The following is a 19,818-nucleotide window of genomic DNA, read 5'->3' as shown; positions in this document are numbered from 1 at the left end:
TGAATTGACTTGATGTAATAGAAGTTTTGTTTAGACATTATATAAGTTATTGTTCGGTATATCAATTCTATAATTGTCAAATTACGTCGTAGTGTCGGAAAAAACATTCTAGGACATCTTAGCTAGCGAAATATATTTAACATTTTACAAGATGATCATCTTACTTTTAAAACATCAATCAAACATAGAACTCACGTATCGATTATTTAGATAGTTTGAAATGTCGAACATTTCAAATGTGACAATTTTTGAAGGTCATCAAAATTTTAAATTAAGACTAATACTATCAACATTAAGTGGAAAATCAATTAAAATCATAAAAATTAGGTCAAATGATCTTAACCCTGGTTTAAAAGACTACGAAGTCTCGTTTTTGAGACTACTAGAAGCTGTTACAAATGGATCACATATAGAAATATCATACACTGGTACCACAATAATATATAGACCTGGGATAATAATTGGGGGCGAATTGACACACAATTGCCCAAACTCAAAATCGGTAGGATACTTTATAGAGCCAATGTTAATGCTAGCTCCATTTTCCAAAAAAAAATTTAACATAATTTTCAATGGGTTGACAAACTTAAATGGTGAAACAGGTGTCGATGCTATAAAATGGGGTTTATTCCCAATAATGGAGAAATTTGGAGTACGAGATTGTTTGTTGCATACTATAAAGAGAGGATCTCCGCCAAATGGAGGAGGAGAAGTTCATCTAATTTGTAATTTATTGATACCTACCCCATTAACCATACATGTTTTAAATATACCTAAGTTTTCTGCAATAAGAGGTGTTGCATATTGTACAAGAGTGTCACCTTCGATTGTAAACAGAATGATCGATTCGGCCAGATCAGTTTTGAAAAATACAGGCTGCGAAGTTAATATTACTGCTGACGTTTGGAGAGGTGAGAATGCCGGCAAATCACCAGGGTTTGGAATCACTTTGGCGGCTGAATCTAAAAGAGGTTGGAGAATTATCGCCGAAAACGTAGGTGAAGCCCAATCTCTTCCTGAAGATTTGGGTGAGTTGACTGCCTATCAATTGATTGAAGAAATCACAAAAAGCGGTGCTATAGGAAGATATCAAATTATTATGGCAATAATATTCATGATAATAGGAAAAGAAGACATAGGTAGAATTAAAATACATAAAAGTGAAATCGATGAAAAATTGATTTTCGCTTTGAGAGATGTAAAACAAATATTTGGAACGGAAGCATATTTTAAAGACGATGCTGAAGAGATTGATGGTGATGAAAATTTTATAACTTTGTCACTCAAAGGTAATGGGTTTACTAATGTATCTAAAAAAATAGCATAGTAGCAAAATATCTTAATGGTAAATATGACAATCACCAGAACGAACACCATCCAATATAGTGTTGACATAAGTTCTCAACACTCGTAGCCTGTTGTATTAATTTGTCAACTTGAGTAGGAACATCCAAAGCTTTCAATCTCTTAATATCATTCCCAGTCAACTTGTCTGTTATTCTTCTCAAAACTAAACCTGCTCTAGCATTTCTAATCTCCAAATCGTTTTGTTTCTGTAATCGATTAGCCTCTTGTTCATCTATCTGACCGTTTCTCAATAGCTCGACTATATTAACTTGCGGAACTTTGATACCTGTGGCTTCAGCTAAAGTTTTTGTTGGAAAATCAAAACCCCAATTGATTAAAGGATCATAGGCAAATGCTTCTAAAATGGCCATCAATGATTCTTTGTTATCTCTCAATACTCTCATTACTTGTTCACATGTAATTCTAAAAGACCCTTCAATACCACTAACTTCCATAGCATAGTTCAACATTCTGGTCAACCTAAATGGAACTTTTTCAGGATATTTCTCTCTCAAAATTGCAGCTTCAAAACAATCACCAAAATCAATATGTACAACCTTACCAGTAATTCTGTCAAGCATTAAATTAGAAGGATGTCTATCACCTAGACCTAAAATATAGCCAACCATAGACATAACCGCCAAAGATCTAGTATATGTGGTTCTTCTATCCAACCAAGCTTCTGATGATTTTGATTTCAACCATAACACTTTGTATAAATCTTGACCTCTTGTATTATCTAATGCACTCGTAAATACTTCAACTTTTTGCAATAGCGTTAGGATATCATAGTCAGGTGCCATTTGCAACAATAAACGATGTTCGATATTCAACATAATACTTCTTGATTCTCTATACCCTTTAATAAGCATATGAAAAGTGTCACTATTTGGAACCCAACCTAATAGGCCAACTTTAGGAGAAAGTGGTATTGCAGGATATTGTTGTATGTCTAGATGTCTTTTGAAACATTCTGGATCGTTGACTAATAAGGTATTGACTAGTCCAAATAGTTGCATTACTAAATTATCTTGTCTTATATCTTCGTGACCTTTCAAAACATATTGGTATACTTTACCATTACTTGCTCTACATGACAACTTACGAGGTCTTTGTTTTGATGAAATTACTGAAAAAGTTGGATCAAATCCAATGATTCTGAGCACAGGTTTACCAGCCTCATAAGTTCCAGGTACAGCCAATTCCAAATCATGAGCTTTCTCTAACATAGGTGAAACAAACTGTAATTCAAGACTAACAAGTTGTGGTAATTGTCTAGTAATTCTCCTAAAAACATTATAATATATATCCCAAGCTTGATTCAAATTCGTAATATCTTTTGTACGTCTAAAGTTCAAGACCCATTCAAATGCATCCGCTAATTCTCTACCAAAAGCATTTGCAAATGCCTGTTCTCTAATTGTTTCTGGACCTCTTTGTAGCATTTGATGTAACGGTTCCAAAACTTCGTACATTTTGTCTGTATTATGTTCACCGAAAAATAATCTTGAAGCATCTTCCAAACCTTCATACCATTGTTCATGCCACAAGACGGCAACTCTTATCAATTCTCTACTGACTAATTCTGCTTGATCAACTAAGACTGAAGAATGGAACCTCATTTTTTCTATGATAGATTGAGCTGCCTTTTTTCTACTGGCTGATTCTGAAGTGATAGCTACGGCTAATGGATAAACTAATGCTTGAGGGTGAGCTTTGCCCAAGTCGGTTAATAAACCAAACAACGATCTACTAACAATTTCATTTGGTTGATGTATACGTGAAATCAATTGTGGAATAACTTCTAACCAAGTATCGATTTTAACCATATTAAAGCCCTCATTCATAGCTTTAGCTGCCTCTGGTATACCACCAAATTTAAACCATAAAGTGAGCAATCTTAACATATCCTGAAGTGAGTTTGAATTTGATAATGCAATTGAATGGAAAAATCCTTTAATGGACGGAATGACATGTCTTTGGACTGCTTCAATTGGAATCACATTAGTTTGTTGTATATGGATAGTTCCATCGAGATCATTTGATTTTTTTTCTTCCCCTTGATTTTGACTAGTGTACAATGAAATAACTTCAAAATTTGCAAGAGCCCAATTATGCCATGCTTTATACCATTTATTATCAAAATGAGTAGCTAATAAGTAAGCACCTAATATGATTTCGGAAGTTTCTGATCTCCAATTGTTATTCAATGCAATTTGCCATTCACCTTGTTTCAAGAAACATCGAGCCAATAATTTGGTGTATTCATCAACATGCTTCGGTATGCCAGGTCCCTCAGAAGGTAATGGTTGTGTTATCAAATCATTTGGATTCAATCCTAAATCTTGAGACATTCTTGTCGTAAAATCAACTAAATGACGTAAAGCTTCTGGCCTTTGTCCTTTGGTCCACATGTATTTTAGTTGAGCATAAACAACTTGTGGGGGAGCTCTTGACGGATTTTCAGGTGAACCTTCTTCTAGCAATAAGTTCAAAGATTTTTCTGCTAAATTCAATCTTCCTGATTTCCGACAAAGATTTGCAAATTTAATCCACATGTCCATATCTTGCTTCGGTTTTATAACTAATGCTCTAACTTTTAACATTCTCTGCCATATATCTACGTTTCTTTGACAACCAAGTAATCGTGTGTTCCAAGTTTTACGCATAATAGCTCTCTTCTCTGACCCTTGTGGTAAGCATTTATATTTAATTATTTCCTCTAATTCTGCCAACATTTGTACCCTCACAACAACACCATATGCTCTATTATAACTTTCACTAACTAATGCTGTAATTTCCGTTACCAAAAGGTCTCTAGCTTTTAAAATATTCTCTGAAGCATCTTCAAAATTATTTCTATGTAAGCTCAAAATGGCGTTAAAAAATGCTTTATCTGGTGATGCAGTTTTCATCACTTTAATACATGAGTCCATTCTATCCCATTGTCCTAAACCCCATGCAGCAGCTGCAGCTAGTGGAGCCACACTTCTCTTAACATCACTACTTGTATTATCCCATTTGCTGCGAGCTAATTCTGATAGTTGTTCCCATTCTCCTAAAGCATGAAAACATCTCATTTTACCCATAGTGATTTCCATATTGTCTGGTTCAACTTTTTCTCTTTCATTATACGCCTTTAACGCATCATTCCATCTATGCAATTTCTCGTACCAAGTTTCTTTCAATTGCAAATCATGATGAAGTTGTGCATGCTTTAAAATACCAATTGCTGCATCAGATTGTTGGAGTTGATTGTTAATGCTAATCAACGACTCAATAGTTGGGGTAGTAGGTTCCTCGTAAAATTCCAATTCTTTATAATGAAGTGCTTTTGCAAATGCGTGGCAACGTTGAGCATATTGACCTAAAGTACTTATAGCGATTGGTAAAGACTTATCATCATGTTCCATAAACTCAGCCAAATTTAATAAGATTTGATGAATTTCTGGAGGATTGGTAGGTGATGAAAGGGCAATACAAAATGATTGAACTAACTCTTCTTTATGTTGGGAGTATAATTCACTCCAACAACTTGCAAAACTAGCATTAAATAAATCTTTTGCTAATGGATAATAATCTGATGCTAACCCTGCACATGCTCTAATTGCATGCGATGGACTTTGAAGAAGTAATTCTTTACTTAATCTTCCTATCCAATCTTGCCAATCTTCTTTAGTACGTCTTTGACTTGCATCCCATGCGACTTTCAAAGCTGCTTGATTAACTGGGAGTTTTTTTGATGGCATATCTGAAGAAGCTGCATCATAATGCCCATTATCGTACTCCTCAACGTGTAAAGGTAATGGATCTCCATTTAATAGTCGACTTACTAATTGTTCAAATTTTGGTGCTAGTATATTATATTGAATTAAAGTCTTTTTTATAATTGGAATAAATACTGTGAATTCTGAACCCAATTGTAAAAGCATTAAGTTTAGTGTGTTGATACAAGACTCACGTAGCTCTTCTGTAGACATCACACGTAGTAATGGATGGATAATTCGTGACGCCATATCACTAAGCATCACATTTCTTGACAATCTACCTATAGTCTCAATAGCAGCTTTTCTTAACTCAAATGGACCTGATTCAAACATTTTTACTACTGTAGGTATAATGATATCAACGAACTCCTCAATATTACTTCCAAATACAACAAAACTTTTGAGCACATGCAATGATGACACTCTTTTAGCAGATTTGTCTTCATCAAATACACTTAGTAATAAAGTAAGCACTTCTGGCAAATATAGTTTAAATTCGCCATCCAACGCTTTTGAGACAGACTGTATCACATTGATAATTGTCACTTGAATATTAAGCTGACTCACATAAAAAAAATCTTTTATAACTTGAAATATTCCATCCAAAAAAGGTCTTATATGTTGTTTCACAATCACTATTATATCCCCTAACTGCTGGAAATAGAATTTCAACATTGATTGTTGACATGTATGTATAACATTAATCATTCCAGGAATTATTTGAGGTAAAAATGTAACACATCTTAATCCTAAAGTTTGAAATATGTACATGATAGCTTGAATAACTTTAGTATGATGTAAACTCAAAGATGGATCTTTTAAAATTTTCATTAGATTTGTGATGGCTACTGTAGGGTAGTATTCTTCATTTGATGGTGACATACCTTGCATTAACAATGCAACATCTACTGGTGGTGCATTTTGTTCCGCTGGTATACTTTTTGAATTTTGCTCTACTTCTCTATGTTTATAAGGATCTAAAGCACCCAATATACCCAACAACCTTACCGTTTCTCTTCTTATTTCTATGGAGTTGTCTGATTTAAGGATTGCTACCAACATACCTAATAATTGAGGATAATCAAGTAGCGGTTGAATCACATAGCCGGATGATGAAGATAATTGACCCAATGTTTTTAAAGCGGCGTCTCTTTTGTATGATGAACTTTGATCCTGGAATGTTTCTAAAATTAAAGGCATTAAACTTGGAATAAATTGTTTCAAATCTTCACCTCCAACAACTGCTAAATCTCCTAAACATGTTATTGCACTTGATGCTACTGATGAACTAGTGTCTTTTGCTTTTGGTAGTAATGCCTCCACAATTGGTTTAACATAAGGTCTCGTCAATTCTTTCGAGTTGCTTATTAAAATTGATAGTAAAATAGATGTTTCCTCTTTCTTTCTGCTAGTGGTTGAATAATCAAGTTTTGCTAAAAGTTGGATTAAAGTTTTTCTCAATGATGGTACAATATAAGCTGGATTTATAGATGACAATCTACTTAATATTCTGATTGCAACTTTTCTTACCTCAAAAACCTCATCATTTAATGCAATGAAAAGTAGTCTGACATTATCAGCTTGGGACAACTGTGGATCAAAATTACCAGCATTAGCTAGTACAGTTAACCCTGCGATTCTAATTTCAGGAGCAGGATCAGTTATTGAAATTGCCAACAATTTAGCTAGTACTTCATTGACAGCATTCAAAGCATTTACACTAACTTGTTGACATATAGGATCTCTCACAAATATTTCACATGATGTAACAGTTGCTGTGAGCCTTACTTTTAGGTTATTACTCTCAATATAGTTAATAGTACAATATCTTACAAATTCATTCAATTGATAATGATCAAATTTAAAAGCAGCTAGCATTTCCAATGCTTGGACAATTATTTGACTATCAAGTCTTTCGTAATTTTGTGGATCCGCTCGAATATTGTTGATACTTAGACCTGTATCTCTTGATATCATAATTAATCTGCAATCTTTAGCAAGGTTTGATTTCATCTTGATACTTCCATATGGTGAACCAGGAGGTTGAAAAGCTTTACCAGACAAGACCAAACTAAGTAGATTGAGTAGTTTGTCATTTATTAATGAAGTTAAAGTAGGTATGTTCTTGATTAATGTTTGTAAAGCATCTTGCATATGTTTAGAAAGTGAACAATTTGCAAACATCATGTCTAATATATCTCGCTGTAGATGCTTAGTGAGGGCTGGTCCAACTGCTATTGAAAGCTTTCCTATACAGTCAAAAATAGCTGGTTCCGTTTCTTTCTTACTAGTGGTATATTTTGAATTAGCTGATAATGATGCAATATTCGCTGTAATTACGTTTTCATTTGCTTCAAACAGTTGAACTCCAAAATTTCGAGCTAAACCTTCTCTAATATTGTCTAATATTGCATCAAGATAAGTCGCAGTTTGGTTACCCACCTCTATAGCTATAAGCCCAATGCTTTTGAATATCACACTTTTATCCTGGTTTGCAATTTCATTATGTTGATTTTTATACTTTTTCAATTGTGATAAATAATAGTAAAATGTTCTATGCAAATACTTCTCAACAAATAGTTCTGTATTGACTTTGCAAAGTAAGGGGAGAATTTTAGTCAATTCTTGCCTCACGGTTGGAACTTTATGATTTTTGTACAACATAGTGTTTTCATAAATTACCTCAAATCTTGAAACTATAAAAGGGTCTTTATAATATTTTAAAAGTTCTTTATACACTAGTAATGATCCATGTATGTTTTCACTCAGTTGAGATGTAGATGGAATTAAATTGTAAGAACTACCAGTGTCGTTATTCATGTCTTGATTTTCATTAAGTAACTTTGAAGCCAGTTCAATCATTCTTTTGATCCAAAACAGTCGAGCTGTGGGGTCTCTATCATATATTATTTGCATACACTTTTGTAAAGCTACGGCTGCGTCTATTCTAATTATTAGTTTATAATCTCTAATTGGTGACCATAAATTTTCAAAAATTTGATTTGTCAAAGGATATAGTAATGTCGGGGCATAATCTGCTAGGGCTGTTATTATCAATATTGCTGCATGTCTTCTGTTTTCATGTTGTCGACTATCACTTTGAAGCCATTCAATCGCTCTCTTTGCCTCATAATCTACGAAATCTCCAGTCAAATTTCCTCCCAATGTCGCTAGTCGTCCCAAAGTTCTTGTAGCCTGTTTCATAATCACTAGATCATTTGATAATATCAAGGAGCCAAGATAATTTGAGAATCTTGCCGTTTTACTTGCATTCTCTTTTCCTACACCAGAATCAAATTCAATTAAGGCATTCAACGCAGCAATACCACCTAATATTTCTGATGTTTTTTCTCGATGTAGTAGTTCAAATATGGTTTTGTTTATGTCATTGTTGTATCTATTGAAGTGTTCCGTTGATAAGTCTCTTGCAATTGATGATAAATAAGTATGTAATTCTTGTGCATATCTTGATCTCTCTTCTTCGGAACTTGAGGTTAGTCCTTTAAATATTTCATTCAAGGCTAAACCATCAACCACTTGTAAATTATTTGTAGTCGTGGTGGCTACAGTTGTTGACATGACGTCCTTTTGATGGTTGTCCTCTCTAAATGTTTTGTCAAGTATATTATAATACTTGAGAGAGATTCATAGTCTACAAATTTAAACTATTATTGATAACTGAAAAATTACACAAAAGAAGTTAGGAATTCGAGATTTTCATTTATTAGGTTAGAATAATAATTTAGACATGAACATTGGGAGATTATGTTATTACTTGTTAAAGCAACTAATTCAATTATGGTACACTAAATAATGAGAAATTTCTAACAATACTTGGACCATGTTCATCATAATCACTTTTGGTGAAACAGAAACTTTTAAACTCCGAAGTTTGTGCCAATAATGAACCTCCAAACCAAACTGCATTTCTTTGCTTTTTATGTGATATTACTTGTACATCAACTCCGCTACTTTGAACACCACTTAGTTTCTCACTTAATCCAACTCTTTCCTTAACAATAGCTTTCAAATCTCTCTGCAATCTTTTACCAAAATCTTTAAACATTGTAGAACCTCCCGATAAAACTATATTCTTATACAATTTTTTTCGTACATCAATGGGTGAAGCTTGTATAACTTGATCAACAACTATTGGCAAAGGAGTTAAAAAATCTGAGGAGCAAATTTCAGGATTGAAAAAAATCTCTGGTGCTAAAAATCTTTCATAACCCACATCGACTAATTTATTTTTATTTTTGTCAGTGTATTCAACCATATACTGTGCAAATTTTTCTTGGGGATATTGATCGAACCTAGTGAATTCTTGGACTATGTCTGGACAGACGTAACAAAACTGTTGCTTAATTTTTTCCGCTGTTTGTAGACTTGTGTCAGCTTCACCTCTATCTCTCAACAATTGTTGAATGAATGATGTAATATCTCTACCAGCTAATGGTATATTTTTGATAGCAGCCCCAATAACATATCCTTCAGCAACTGGAATAACGTGAGTTACACCATCACCTGAATCTATCACGGTTCCACTTAATGACCGATCTTGAACTTTTGGTGAAGTCCATGATGCAGCCAAAGCTAAAACTGCTTGAACTGCAATATATAATCCTGCGCAATTAAAACTTTCAAACATTATCTCTGCCGTACTTTCCCTATTCTCTGGTGGATTTAATGGAGGTTCAGTCAACAAAAAATAATGATCTTCAGGCTCACACCTTAAATACTTAAAAATAGAGCTCTCCCAAAATCTTTCCATTTGATCCCAATCTTCAATCTGACCATGTCTTATTGGATAGTGTAAACCATATTGTGGTCCACTAGCAGCTTCCAAGGCTTCGTCTCCTATATAAAAATCCAAATCTTCCAATCCTCTTTTAGTCGATAGATTCGATGATCTGATAGTGGTTTTACCCGCTTTTGATGACGCTGAAGATGTAGCAATGGCAGTGGGGAATACAAATGATGGAGAATCATTACCTGCGAAACCTAATTTGGTCAAACCGGTACCATTGTCCATCACAACTGCTGGTGTTCCCATACTCATTGTTGTTGTATTTTGAAATTAAAATAGTAATTGAGTTCTTTATAGTGAATTGTTAAAACAGATGACGGAACGTTAGGTGTTGGTATTAGATTCGATGATAGTGTTGTTTAATAATACTTTGAACAAATGTTGAATGAAATTAATTCTCCAGATAATTCCGACACTACCAAATGCTTTATCATAAAAAGATAGACTAAAAATTCAACTTTCTGTTACTTACTACAACAAGAGAAAGCTGAGTCATGACATCACTTATGCTTTGATCTATATAATCTATAGACCAATCTTAACCTAGTAGTCGTCAGTTCCACTTATAATCACATCATTAATTTTCAATATCATTCTCGTTAATTGAGTAGCTAATAGTAATTGTTGTTTCTTTCCGATTAATGGATCAATTACAAATAAATCTTTCATATTATTATTACCATGACCGAGACAATCAACACCTAAATGTGAATTATTTTCATTAATTTGTTTAGCCTTTAAGTTACTCAAAGTTTCTATTGGGTCCAAACCTGAATTCTCAGCTAATGTTAATGGTATAGTGTCTAAAGCACTAGCAAAAGCTCTAAATGCATATTGATCTATCCCCTTTTGTTTGTCTGCAGCATCAGAAACGGCCAATGAACAAGTTAGTTCTGCAGCACCACCACCATATACTACTCTATTGTCTCTTATCAAATTACGTACAACACATAAAGAGTCGTGTAAGGCTCTTACCCCTTCGGCAATAATCATTTCATTTGAACCTCTGATAAAGCATGTTACAGCTTTTGTATTTGAACAATCCTCGATTACCAACATGCGATCTTTTGTTGTACCAAATTCTAATTCCTTTATGACACCAGCTTTACCTAATTTTTCAGAATTTAAATCTTCAAATCTTGGCACTATACGCCCATTCGTTGCAATCGCTAATAATTCCAATTCAGAACCTCCAATCCATCTTATAGCATTTAATTTATTAGCTAACAATAAATGGTTAGCTTCATCATCAAATCCCCATTGACAAGCAACCACGTTTGCTCCTGAATCTTTGACTAGATCAATCATTTCCTGAAATTTCTTTTGTTCATACTCTTGCAATACTTTAAACTCTTCTACCGTCGAAATATCCAATTTGTGTTTAGTTTTCGGTTTTGGAGGTTCAAAAGGACATGTTAAAATTGCAATTTTACAATCTTCAACTTTTTTAGGCATTTGAGGATGGCTCCAGTCTTTATCTAACAAAACACCTTTGATTAATTTTGAATCTTCAATTGATCCTCCGACTTTTTTCTCCATTTTTATTAACTCAAAATCAACATCTCTTCTAGTCAAATCAGCTACTGCTAAAACAGCATCAACGGCCATATTTGCAAAATGATCATGGGCTTTGGATACTATCTTCGAACCTAGAGATGTCTTTGCAGCCTTTAAAAGGTTTGGTTTTTCATCAATTAATACTTCATCTGCAACTTTATCTAATTGAGCCACTGCTATTTTACATGCTTCATCAAATCCATTAGCAATTTTGATTGGGTGTATTCCTTTTTCAATTAATTCCAATGCTTGATCTAATAATGCGCTAGCTAATACAACAACACCTGTAGTCCCATCTCCAATCTCATCATCTTGTGATCTTGATAATTCAACTAAGAGTTTAGCAATTTGATTATCTAGATCCATTTGTGACAAGATAGTTGCACCATCATTTGTTATAGTGATATCTCCATCTGGACTTATTAAAATTTTGTCTAAACCTCTAGGACCTAAGGAAGTTTTAACTATACTTGCAACTGATCTTGCAGCTAAAATATGTGATTTTGTTGCTTCTATTCCATGCTTTCTTTGTTTTTTACCTTGATCTCGTACAATAATGAAAGGTCTACCCATTTCATCTTGAGCAACTATTGCATTGGATAAATCTGGCATTGCGGTCGCCATCTTGAGTCAATGTTTACTATTTGTTGGTATTGAGTAGATCGATATAATATTGTTGTAGCTTTAAAGATTATTTTTTTTTTTCAAAACAAAATCTGAAGTTTTCCTTATTCTTCTTTCGATAATAAAACAACACCAATTTCACGTCGTTGGAATTTGTGAATTCGAAAGTATGCTATAACCTGTATAATCTATTACAGAGTAATACAGATGTAATGAGTGGCCCTGGTTTTCATTGAAATCTTAAATACTAGCTCAAAAGTGGACAGAAATACATCCCTCAGTCAGAAATGTCCAATTAGTAACTCTATTACGTTCTCTCAGATATTGGAATAAACAATTCCTCTAATTTGGGTTAATCTTATTAGAATTTTACAGCTCCTCGTCATTTTGTTATCATCATGAATGTCATCTCTTTCCATATGTACGTAATTAAAATTTTTGTATGAAGGAACGAAAATCTGAATCAAATCCATCTACGATAAGGAATAAGATTAGAAACCAAACATTTTTCACACTTTTATCACACGACACGTTCATACATAATGTCAGTAGTGGGGTCGTTAATTTTCTGTACATATTGTGGTGACTTGCTAGATTCTCATAGTGCCACCTCAGATATTGAATGCAAAGTATGTTCAGCGACATATCCCAAATCAAAATTTGCTAATTTAAAAGTTGTAACGAAATCGTCAGACGATGCGTTTCCTTCAAAATTAAAATCAGCTAGATCAGTGGTGAAGACTACCTTGAAGAAAGATGAACTAGATGATGGTGCAACTATAAAGGAAAAATGCCCTAAATGTGGTAATGAGGAAATGCAATATCATACTTTACAACTAAGGTCAGCTGATGAAGGTGCTACAGTGTTTTATACGTGTACAAATTGCGGATATAGATTCAAAACGAATAATTAAAACGATTGGAATGTTGAAACTAAATATATATGCATTAAAAGGAGAAAGAAGTAAAAGTACTTATCTATTTAACAGTTGCATACTCTAGCTCATTAGACTTTTCATATTCATACATATCTAAAGCAACAATTGCGGAATCTCTGACGACTTGCTCTTCATCATTCAAGAAAGATCTCAATACAGGTAAGCACTCATCAGTTGCAATACTACCTAAAGCTTCAGCAGCTTCATGTCTAACCATACCTGCTTCTCTTTCATCTTTCAATACTTTAATTAATGAAGGAACTGTCACTGGATTACATAGTTGTCCAAAAACGTAAGCGACTTCGTGCTTGAATAAAGCACTTGGATCATCAAATCCAGAGGCTAATGCCAAACAAGCTTCGTCAGTTCCAATATCTCTTAACCTGAACATAGCTCTATATCTTTCAAATAATGGTTTATCTTGATCATTTAGTATACTTTGTAATTTTTCAATTTTAGAATTACTTTCATCAGTCACTAAAGGAGGAGCAGGATCAATACTTTCATATAAGGATTGTTCTAAAATTTCATTTTTAGAAGATTCGGAATTCTCCCATTTAATTCTTTCTATAGCTAATTCACAAGTTTGTCTGATTTCCAAGGAAGGGTCATTTTTAAAATAGTCTTTTAATAACTCCAAAGAATCTTTATCACCCAATGCTCCTAAAGCTTCAGCTGCTTCATGTCTTACCATAACTTGTTGATTATTATCTATCAAGACATTTCTTAAATACGGAGCTGCGAATAGATCTTTAGTTTGACCTAATACATAAGCTACTTCATGCTTTAATAATTCTGAATCATCACTAAAACATTCAGCAATGTACTGTATTGCTTTATGAGCTCTTGCTCTATCCTCATCTTCTTTCCCTATTGATTTTAAATTGAATAAAGCTCTGAATCTATGAGCTAACGATACGGTTTTTGATTTGTTGGTTAGAACGTCTCTTAATTGCTCTAATGAAGCATTATCTATTTCTATATCAGACATTGTGTAGTGAGTTTGGTTGTGTCTTTGAAAGATGTAGTTAACATATGATGTTACAATGAAGTTAGTTTTCCTGTTACCTAATAAGAATGTAGTAGTATATTAGATCTTTAAGATAAGCAGAATTAAAAAAAAAAATTTTATAAAAAAAGTGAAAAATTCAACTTTGTGTAAAGATGAAGGAACATTTCTTTTTCGAAAATATTTAGGAGGTAGAAAAATTAACAATTAAGTGGCTTTTAAATTCTCTCAATAAATCTATTCATTTAATATCTATTATCAGGCTCAATTTACATTATTGCATATTAAGTTTATTGCTGTCTTGACATCAGCATCAATGACAATGGCTTTATTCATAAGTTTGGGACTAATTGAGCTACTTGGACCGATACCAATTCTAATTAGATCAAATACTTCAGGAAATTGTTCAACGCGCTCTTCGTTGGAATATCTTAAGATACTAGGAGTGTTCAAGCCCACGCCTAACTCCAAGATAACACATTTTTTGCCTGAATCCACAACTTTTTGTAAAAACTCATGAAAATTGTTCCTTCTATCATCCATTATCTTTTCATTGAAGTATCTACTCATTCGTAAAAACATTTGCATTTTAGACCCACAATTTTTACAAGTTGGAATCTGAGATGAGGAAGTTAGTGGATATTTTTCAGATAATCCATCAATTGACTCGTATGCATCGTCCTTGCAGTTTTTTGAACATTGGATGATGGAATAATTACCCTGCACTGTCAACACTTTGGAACTATCGAATCCATTCTTGACAAAAAACCCATCGGCATTAGTAGTCATCACAAACCAATCTTCAAACTGTTGTTTTAAGTTGAAAAGCTGCTGATATGTTTCAGTTTTGGGCCATTTCTTATAAGTGTTTATATAGTGATGTAAGAAAAAATTCCACTGATCTAATTCTGTTGGGAATGGAAATCCAATAGTTTGATATAGATTTTTAATTCCAAATTTCAAAAACGGTTGGTACTCTTTGATAAATAATTCATTGGATGAATAATCTAACCCAACACTTGCAGACAATCCTGCTCCTGCTGATATTAATAAATAATCAGCTTTTTCTATCAACCGTTGTGCCTCAGCTATATTGGGGTTTTCAAAAGTCTTCAATTGATTCTTCTCATACTTATCGAGTCTACTTAGCTGTTTCTGGTATAAGTCTTGATCCTTTTTCAGAAATACGTTAAATATAACTTGTTGAATTGAACTATCTGGATTTTTATCGAAATACTCGAGAACTGTGTCAACAGCAATTTCACAAGCCATTTGTTGAGGGAATGCAAACAATCCAGTTGAGATACAACAAAATGCAATAGATTTGTCGAGCTCGTCCTTTAAACACTCTAATGCTTCCAAGCATGATATATAACAATTGCGTAATTGATTAATCTGTAATGAATTTGGATTTGATCCTCTAAGTATAGTCGGTCCAACGGTGTGAGCTACATATCTGGCTGGTAAATTGAATCCGGGAGTTATTTTTGCTGATCCAATTGGTTCTTCATGTTCTTGTTTAAGCATAATTTGATAGCATGCCTCTCTCAAGTCAGGACCAGCATTTGTATGAATTACATTATCAATGCATTTATGTTCTGGTTGAAAACAACCCAATAAAGCTGAGTTTGCTGCGTTTACTATGACCGATACATCACTCAAAGTAGTTATGTCCCCTTTCCATAACGAGATGATTTTATTCTTATATAAATAATTTTGATCAATTAATTTGGTAGAAGTTTGTATTTTATTATTGTTTCTCCATGTGATTAATTTATTGATTTCTCCATTAATCTTTGATTCAATGGGAGGATTGGGAGGTCTTTGAACAAGTAAAGATCTAATAATTTCTAGTTGATTATTAACATCAATATATTTGAACTGATGAATATGATCTATTAAATGTGTATTATTAGTTTCAAGAATTAAATATTTCAATATTCCAAATACATCAACGGACATTGTTGAGTATTATATGTGCGGTGATTTGTTTATTGTGATTTTTAGGGGTTTGAAGCATTGTGTTTCGTATTTATATCTGTTTGAACTCATCTCACTCAATTTCAAATATTGTATTAAATTATTTGTATTACAAATATAATTTACTAAAATGATTTGTAATTATAATTTCTATTTTCTTTTTACGAATAGTCTAAAACTGAAGTATTATTGCAAATAAAAAATATGTAAACATAGAGCTTCTTCAAATATGTAAAAGCCTCATTTATAAGAGTAAGATAAATACTCATCATGTAAAATTGTCACTTGCTTTGGGTATCGACTTTCTTTGTAGAGTCAATAACGTATGATCCAACGCATCATTGAAGAGTCGGTTAAGATGAATAGTATTTTCTGTTAAAAATCAAATTTATACACTGATAACAAATGGGCTCTGTCTCACCATTTAAAATAATCATGATAATTATCGTAATTCTCGTAAGTAAGTATTAATTATCTGTTAGATTTATTTATATATCTTACAGTAAATGCCTAAATAATGCTTGGAGAAAATTTTGTTATTTTGTACAATAATATAATTTTGAAACACGTCCTTTTCAAATTTTTAAAATCAATTCTTAATTAATAAAGAATTAGATTATCAAGCTTTAGATCAACTAAATTTTTCAACTATATTGTCTAATGAACTGTATATTATGAATGATCCTGGTCAATCTTTGCCATCATTTGATATAAACTTCATTAAAATCAATCAACTAGCATATAAATTCAATAAAACAATCACGATAGATAACGAATATAATGAACAGCTAATTGATATTTCTTCACAATGCTTAGAGCTCATGGAAAAGTACCAAGCACTAAATCCATCATACATTTTAATGATATCTTATTTGCAGTCCACACAAACTCAAAATATTACTAGAAGTACACACAAATCCCAAGTTCAATATGATGAAACATGGGCGCTACAAATAAACCAAAAATTTGAAAAGTCAAGATTGATGTTAAACAAAGACATAGCAGCATACAATGATCAAAGTCAAGGTTTGAAAACAGAAGAATCGGTGAATTTATTTCAAAAAATTAAAACCATAGTTATCAAACTAGTTATTCAAAATAATTATGAAGATGCATTAACTTATTTGAATCAGTTCGCCAATTTAGTTGATTTTTCATCACAACCCAAAACTAAAGAACAGTTTAAAAATAATAAATATATCGAATTTTTATTTTTCCGATATGTTATTAATTTGTTCAGTTTAATTTGGTTCCCAAACAATAATGATAGTAACGAAAAAAATTTGGAAATTTTTGATGACGATGCTGGCATTCCATCAAACGCAATATCTACTACATCATTTAAAGCTTTAACTAAAATATATAATCTTTCAATTACGTATCATTCAAAAAACATTTTATTATTTGACGAACAAGATGATGAAACAAAATACTTTCATACCATAAGTTTAATGAATTTGGCTGTATTGTTTAAGCAGTTTCAATTCATCGATTTTTACAAGGAGTTCACATCTTTGTTTTTATCAAATAATGAATCACTGAAGTATTTGTTTTCAAATTTTTTAAGTGGCCAATCATTTATGAGAGAAACTTTATTAGCCATGTATTTAATAGCTTTGATGTTTGTTAAACCATTTGGTGCATTGAGATCAATAATTTTAGATAATGAAGAGATCGCAGATTTGATATGTGAAGATCCAAATACAATTGAATTCAAATTGTACAATCTCATCATAAAACCATTGAGCAAATTCAATATAATAGAAGTTAAAAAGAATTTACAAAGTGTTCAGTTAAATCTTGAAATTATTTCAACTATCGGGTATTTGTTTCCAAAGTCGAATCTGAAAGAGTCTACTCAAGATCCATTTTTATCATATGCGCATCGAATGATTGATCTCAAAAACTTTCTTCTAGTTTTGTCCAATTGCTCCAGAGTATCAAAATCAGATTTGTTTAGACTTTTAGGCTATGATGTAAGGGTGTCGGACGTCGAAAATTCCTCCACGTTGACTGAATTGACTGAATCATTCATTATGGTTATGTCAGCATTACAATTGGGAAAAGTTGGTATTAAATACTCTATTCAAGATGAAGTGTTTATAAATAGTTTTGATGAATCACATTTAAAGAAGGAAATGGTCAAAACTCAAGGTGAAATTGACAATTTGACCATTGATATTACAGCCGAATCTACATGTGCCCTATTGACTAATGTTTTGACTGAAAAGTATTTTCAGCTTGAAGAATAAATGATGCAAATGTGTTAAGTTTTTCCTACTGTAGTCTTTCTATTTAACTACATAATTTATGCTCTCATACATTTAATATTCCATAAGCTTTGAAATCAATTTCATTATAGCCAATCTACAACTCAACGAGTTGAACTTAATGCTTTCAATATTCAAAGAAACTTTTCTCTTAGCACTTTCGTCATCAGCTTGTGAATCATCACCAAATAATAGCTCATTAATCAAATAGCAAATAATCATAATTACAAAGACTCCACAATCGTCGAAGTTATTTTGTTGATCACATTTCATTTGTATTAATTTTAATTTTTTACCTTGAGGAATTAAAGTGGTACAACTTTCGAGTTTTTTGCAAATTTTCAATAATTGCAAATCCGATTTTGTATCGTCCTCTAACACCATTGAGTCGTAAATAAATAGCTTGTAGTCAATCAATGACAAAATTCCTAGTATCCAATGATCTCCGTTGTTTTCTGATTCTATATTCTGACTGTTGATTTCATCATCATCTATCAAATTTATAGGTAAGAACACAAATTTTGATTTCTTTAATTCTGCGACTGGTAACAAATTTTCCACATCTGCACTTGGGAAATGCTGAATTAGTTGAACAATGGATGGAAAGAGCAATTGAATTTGATTAGTGGAAGGAGCAATAGTTGGTTTGAAAAAAGTTTCTTTTATCAATTCCAAAATAAGTGATATTATATTATCATTTATCCATTCGTTTGGTAATAAAGTTTGAAAATCAGACTTGTAGATTGAAATTGCGTTATATTTCAATATCTTAAAATCTTCCAGTATTGAAATTTTTTTATTAAATGTTGATTCAAGATGTTTCTTTTGATGTAGAACTATTCGATTATAAGTACTTTTCAATTCCTGTTTTGTCATATACGGACTTTGATCCGCTACAACATCTACGCCATTGGAACTTGATTCAATTAAATTGTTTCTTTCCAGTTGTCTTCTTTTTTGTGCATTGATTTTTTTAACTTGTTTGATTTCACGTTTTTCCAGTTTAGACAACTTCTTAGATTTTGTTTTTGACGTGGAGTTCGTTTGTAATTGAGTTGGCGTGGTATTGGATGTTTTTTCTGGTAAAACTAAATGCTTTGACCATGGTAACGAGTTTAAACCATTTATTGGAGTTGTTGCTTCCTTTGTTGGAAGTTGAGATTGAAAATCATTATCGTGATGTATGTGGTATCCTTTGTAATTATCCCAAGTGTAGACAACCATTGACTTTAGTGATATTTTGACATTGGTTCATGAACCGAAGGCAATAATTGGATGAGAATTTGACGCGTTTGTAGTGAAAATGTCAAGTAAGAACAATCTGATGTGATAAGTTTCAAATTGGTTGCAAATAAAAAAAAATAAAAATTCAATCTACTAAATATTTGTGCTACTACAAATAAATTTTCATGTTGTTAGGTACCCCGAAAGAATAATAAAAAAGATAAAATACATCTTTAGGGATTCGCAGTAAACAGTTCGATCAGTCATCATTTGTATGAAACTTATGTTGGGTCAT

The 19,818-nt window shown here is 32.5% G+C and overlaps 9 protein-coding genes across 9 annotated transcripts; 3 read left to right on the top strand and 6 right to left on the bottom strand. All coding sequences in view use genetic code 12, as the record gives it.

Moving 5' to 3' along the window:
• Positions 1–220: 220 nt before the first annotated feature.
• RCL1 (rRNA-processing endoribonuclease) lies at positions 221–1,327 on the top strand (the record flags this gene model as incomplete). The annotated part of the gene is made up of 1 exon (XM_051756016.1): positions 221–1,327. The coding sequence occupies one exon, from the start codon at positions 221–223 to the stop codon at positions 1,325–1,327; it is 1,107 nt and encodes a 368-aa protein (XP_051615751.1).
• A 31-nt stretch (positions 1,328–1,358) lies between these two features.
• Positions 1,359–8,693, bottom strand: TOR1 (phosphatidylinositol kinase-related protein kinase; the record flags this gene model as incomplete). Its single annotated transcript, XM_051756015.1, has 1 exon — positions 1,359–8,693. One exon carries the CDS (start codon positions 8,691–8,693, stop codon positions 1,359–1,361), a length of 7,335 nt encoding a protein of 2,444 aa, XP_051615750.1.
• A 217-nt stretch (positions 8,694–8,910) lies between these two features.
• On the bottom strand, positions 8,911–10,173 carry ARP3 (actin-related protein 3; the record flags this gene model as incomplete). Its single annotated transcript, XM_051756014.1, has 1 exon — positions 8,911–10,173. One exon carries the CDS (start codon positions 10,171–10,173, stop codon positions 8,911–8,913), a length of 1,263 nt encoding a protein of 420 aa, XP_051615749.1.
• A 291-nt stretch (positions 10,174–10,464) lies between these two features.
• On the bottom strand, positions 10,465–12,090 carry CCT5 (chaperonin-containing T-complex subunit; the record flags this gene model as incomplete). Its single annotated transcript, XM_051756013.1, has 1 exon — positions 10,465–12,090. One exon carries the CDS (start codon positions 12,088–12,090, stop codon positions 10,465–10,467), a length of 1,626 nt encoding a protein of 541 aa, XP_051615748.1.
• A 554-nt stretch (positions 12,091–12,644) lies between these two features.
• RPA12 (DNA-directed RNA polymerase I core subunit) lies at positions 12,645–13,016 on the top strand (the record flags this gene model as incomplete). The annotated part of the gene is made up of 1 exon (XM_051756011.1): positions 12,645–13,016. The coding sequence occupies one exon, from the start codon at positions 12,645–12,647 to the stop codon at positions 13,014–13,016; it is 372 nt and encodes a 123-aa protein (XP_051615747.1).
• Positions 13,017–13,080: 64 nt separating this feature from the next.
• KGF55_001435 (deoxyhypusine monooxygenase) lies at positions 13,081–14,031 on the bottom strand (the record flags this gene model as incomplete). The annotated part of the gene is made up of 1 exon (XM_051756010.1): positions 13,081–14,031. One exon carries the CDS (start codon positions 14,029–14,031, stop codon positions 13,081–13,083), a length of 951 nt encoding a protein of 316 aa, XP_051615746.1.
• A 282-nt stretch (positions 14,032–14,313) lies between these two features.
• KGF55_001434 (uncharacterized protein) lies at positions 14,314–16,011 on the bottom strand (the record flags this gene model as incomplete). Its single annotated transcript, XM_051756009.1, has 1 exon — positions 14,314–16,011. One exon carries the CDS (start codon positions 16,009–16,011, stop codon positions 14,314–14,316), a length of 1,698 nt encoding a protein of 565 aa, XP_051615745.1.
• Positions 16,012–16,703: 692 nt separating this feature from the next.
• On the top strand, positions 16,704–18,281 carry KGF55_001433 (uncharacterized protein; the record flags this gene model as incomplete). The annotated part of the gene is made up of 1 exon (XM_051756008.1): positions 16,704–18,281. The coding sequence occupies one exon, from the start codon at positions 16,704–16,706 to the stop codon at positions 18,279–18,281; it is 1,578 nt and encodes a 525-aa protein (XP_051615744.1).
• A 72-nt stretch (positions 18,282–18,353) lies between these two features.
• On the bottom strand, positions 18,354–19,523 carry ULP1 (Ulp1p; the record flags this gene model as incomplete). The annotated part of the gene is made up of 1 exon (XM_051756007.1): positions 18,354–19,523. One exon carries the CDS (start codon positions 19,521–19,523, stop codon positions 18,354–18,356), a length of 1,170 nt encoding a protein of 389 aa, XP_051615743.1.
• Between the last annotated feature and the right edge of the window lie 295 nt (positions 19,524–19,818).

Source organism: Candida pseudojiufengensis (genome assembly GCF_024610245.1).
Source record: "Candida pseudojiufengensis strain CBS 10847 chromosome Unknown scaffold9, whole genome shotgun sequence".
NCBI lineage: Eukaryota > Fungi > Ascomycota > Pichiomycetes > Serinales > Debaryomycetaceae > Lodderomyces > Lodderomyces pseudojiufengensis.
The sequence above is the reverse complement of the archived record's forward strand: the minus strand, read 5'-3'. Positions and strand labels throughout refer to the sequence as shown.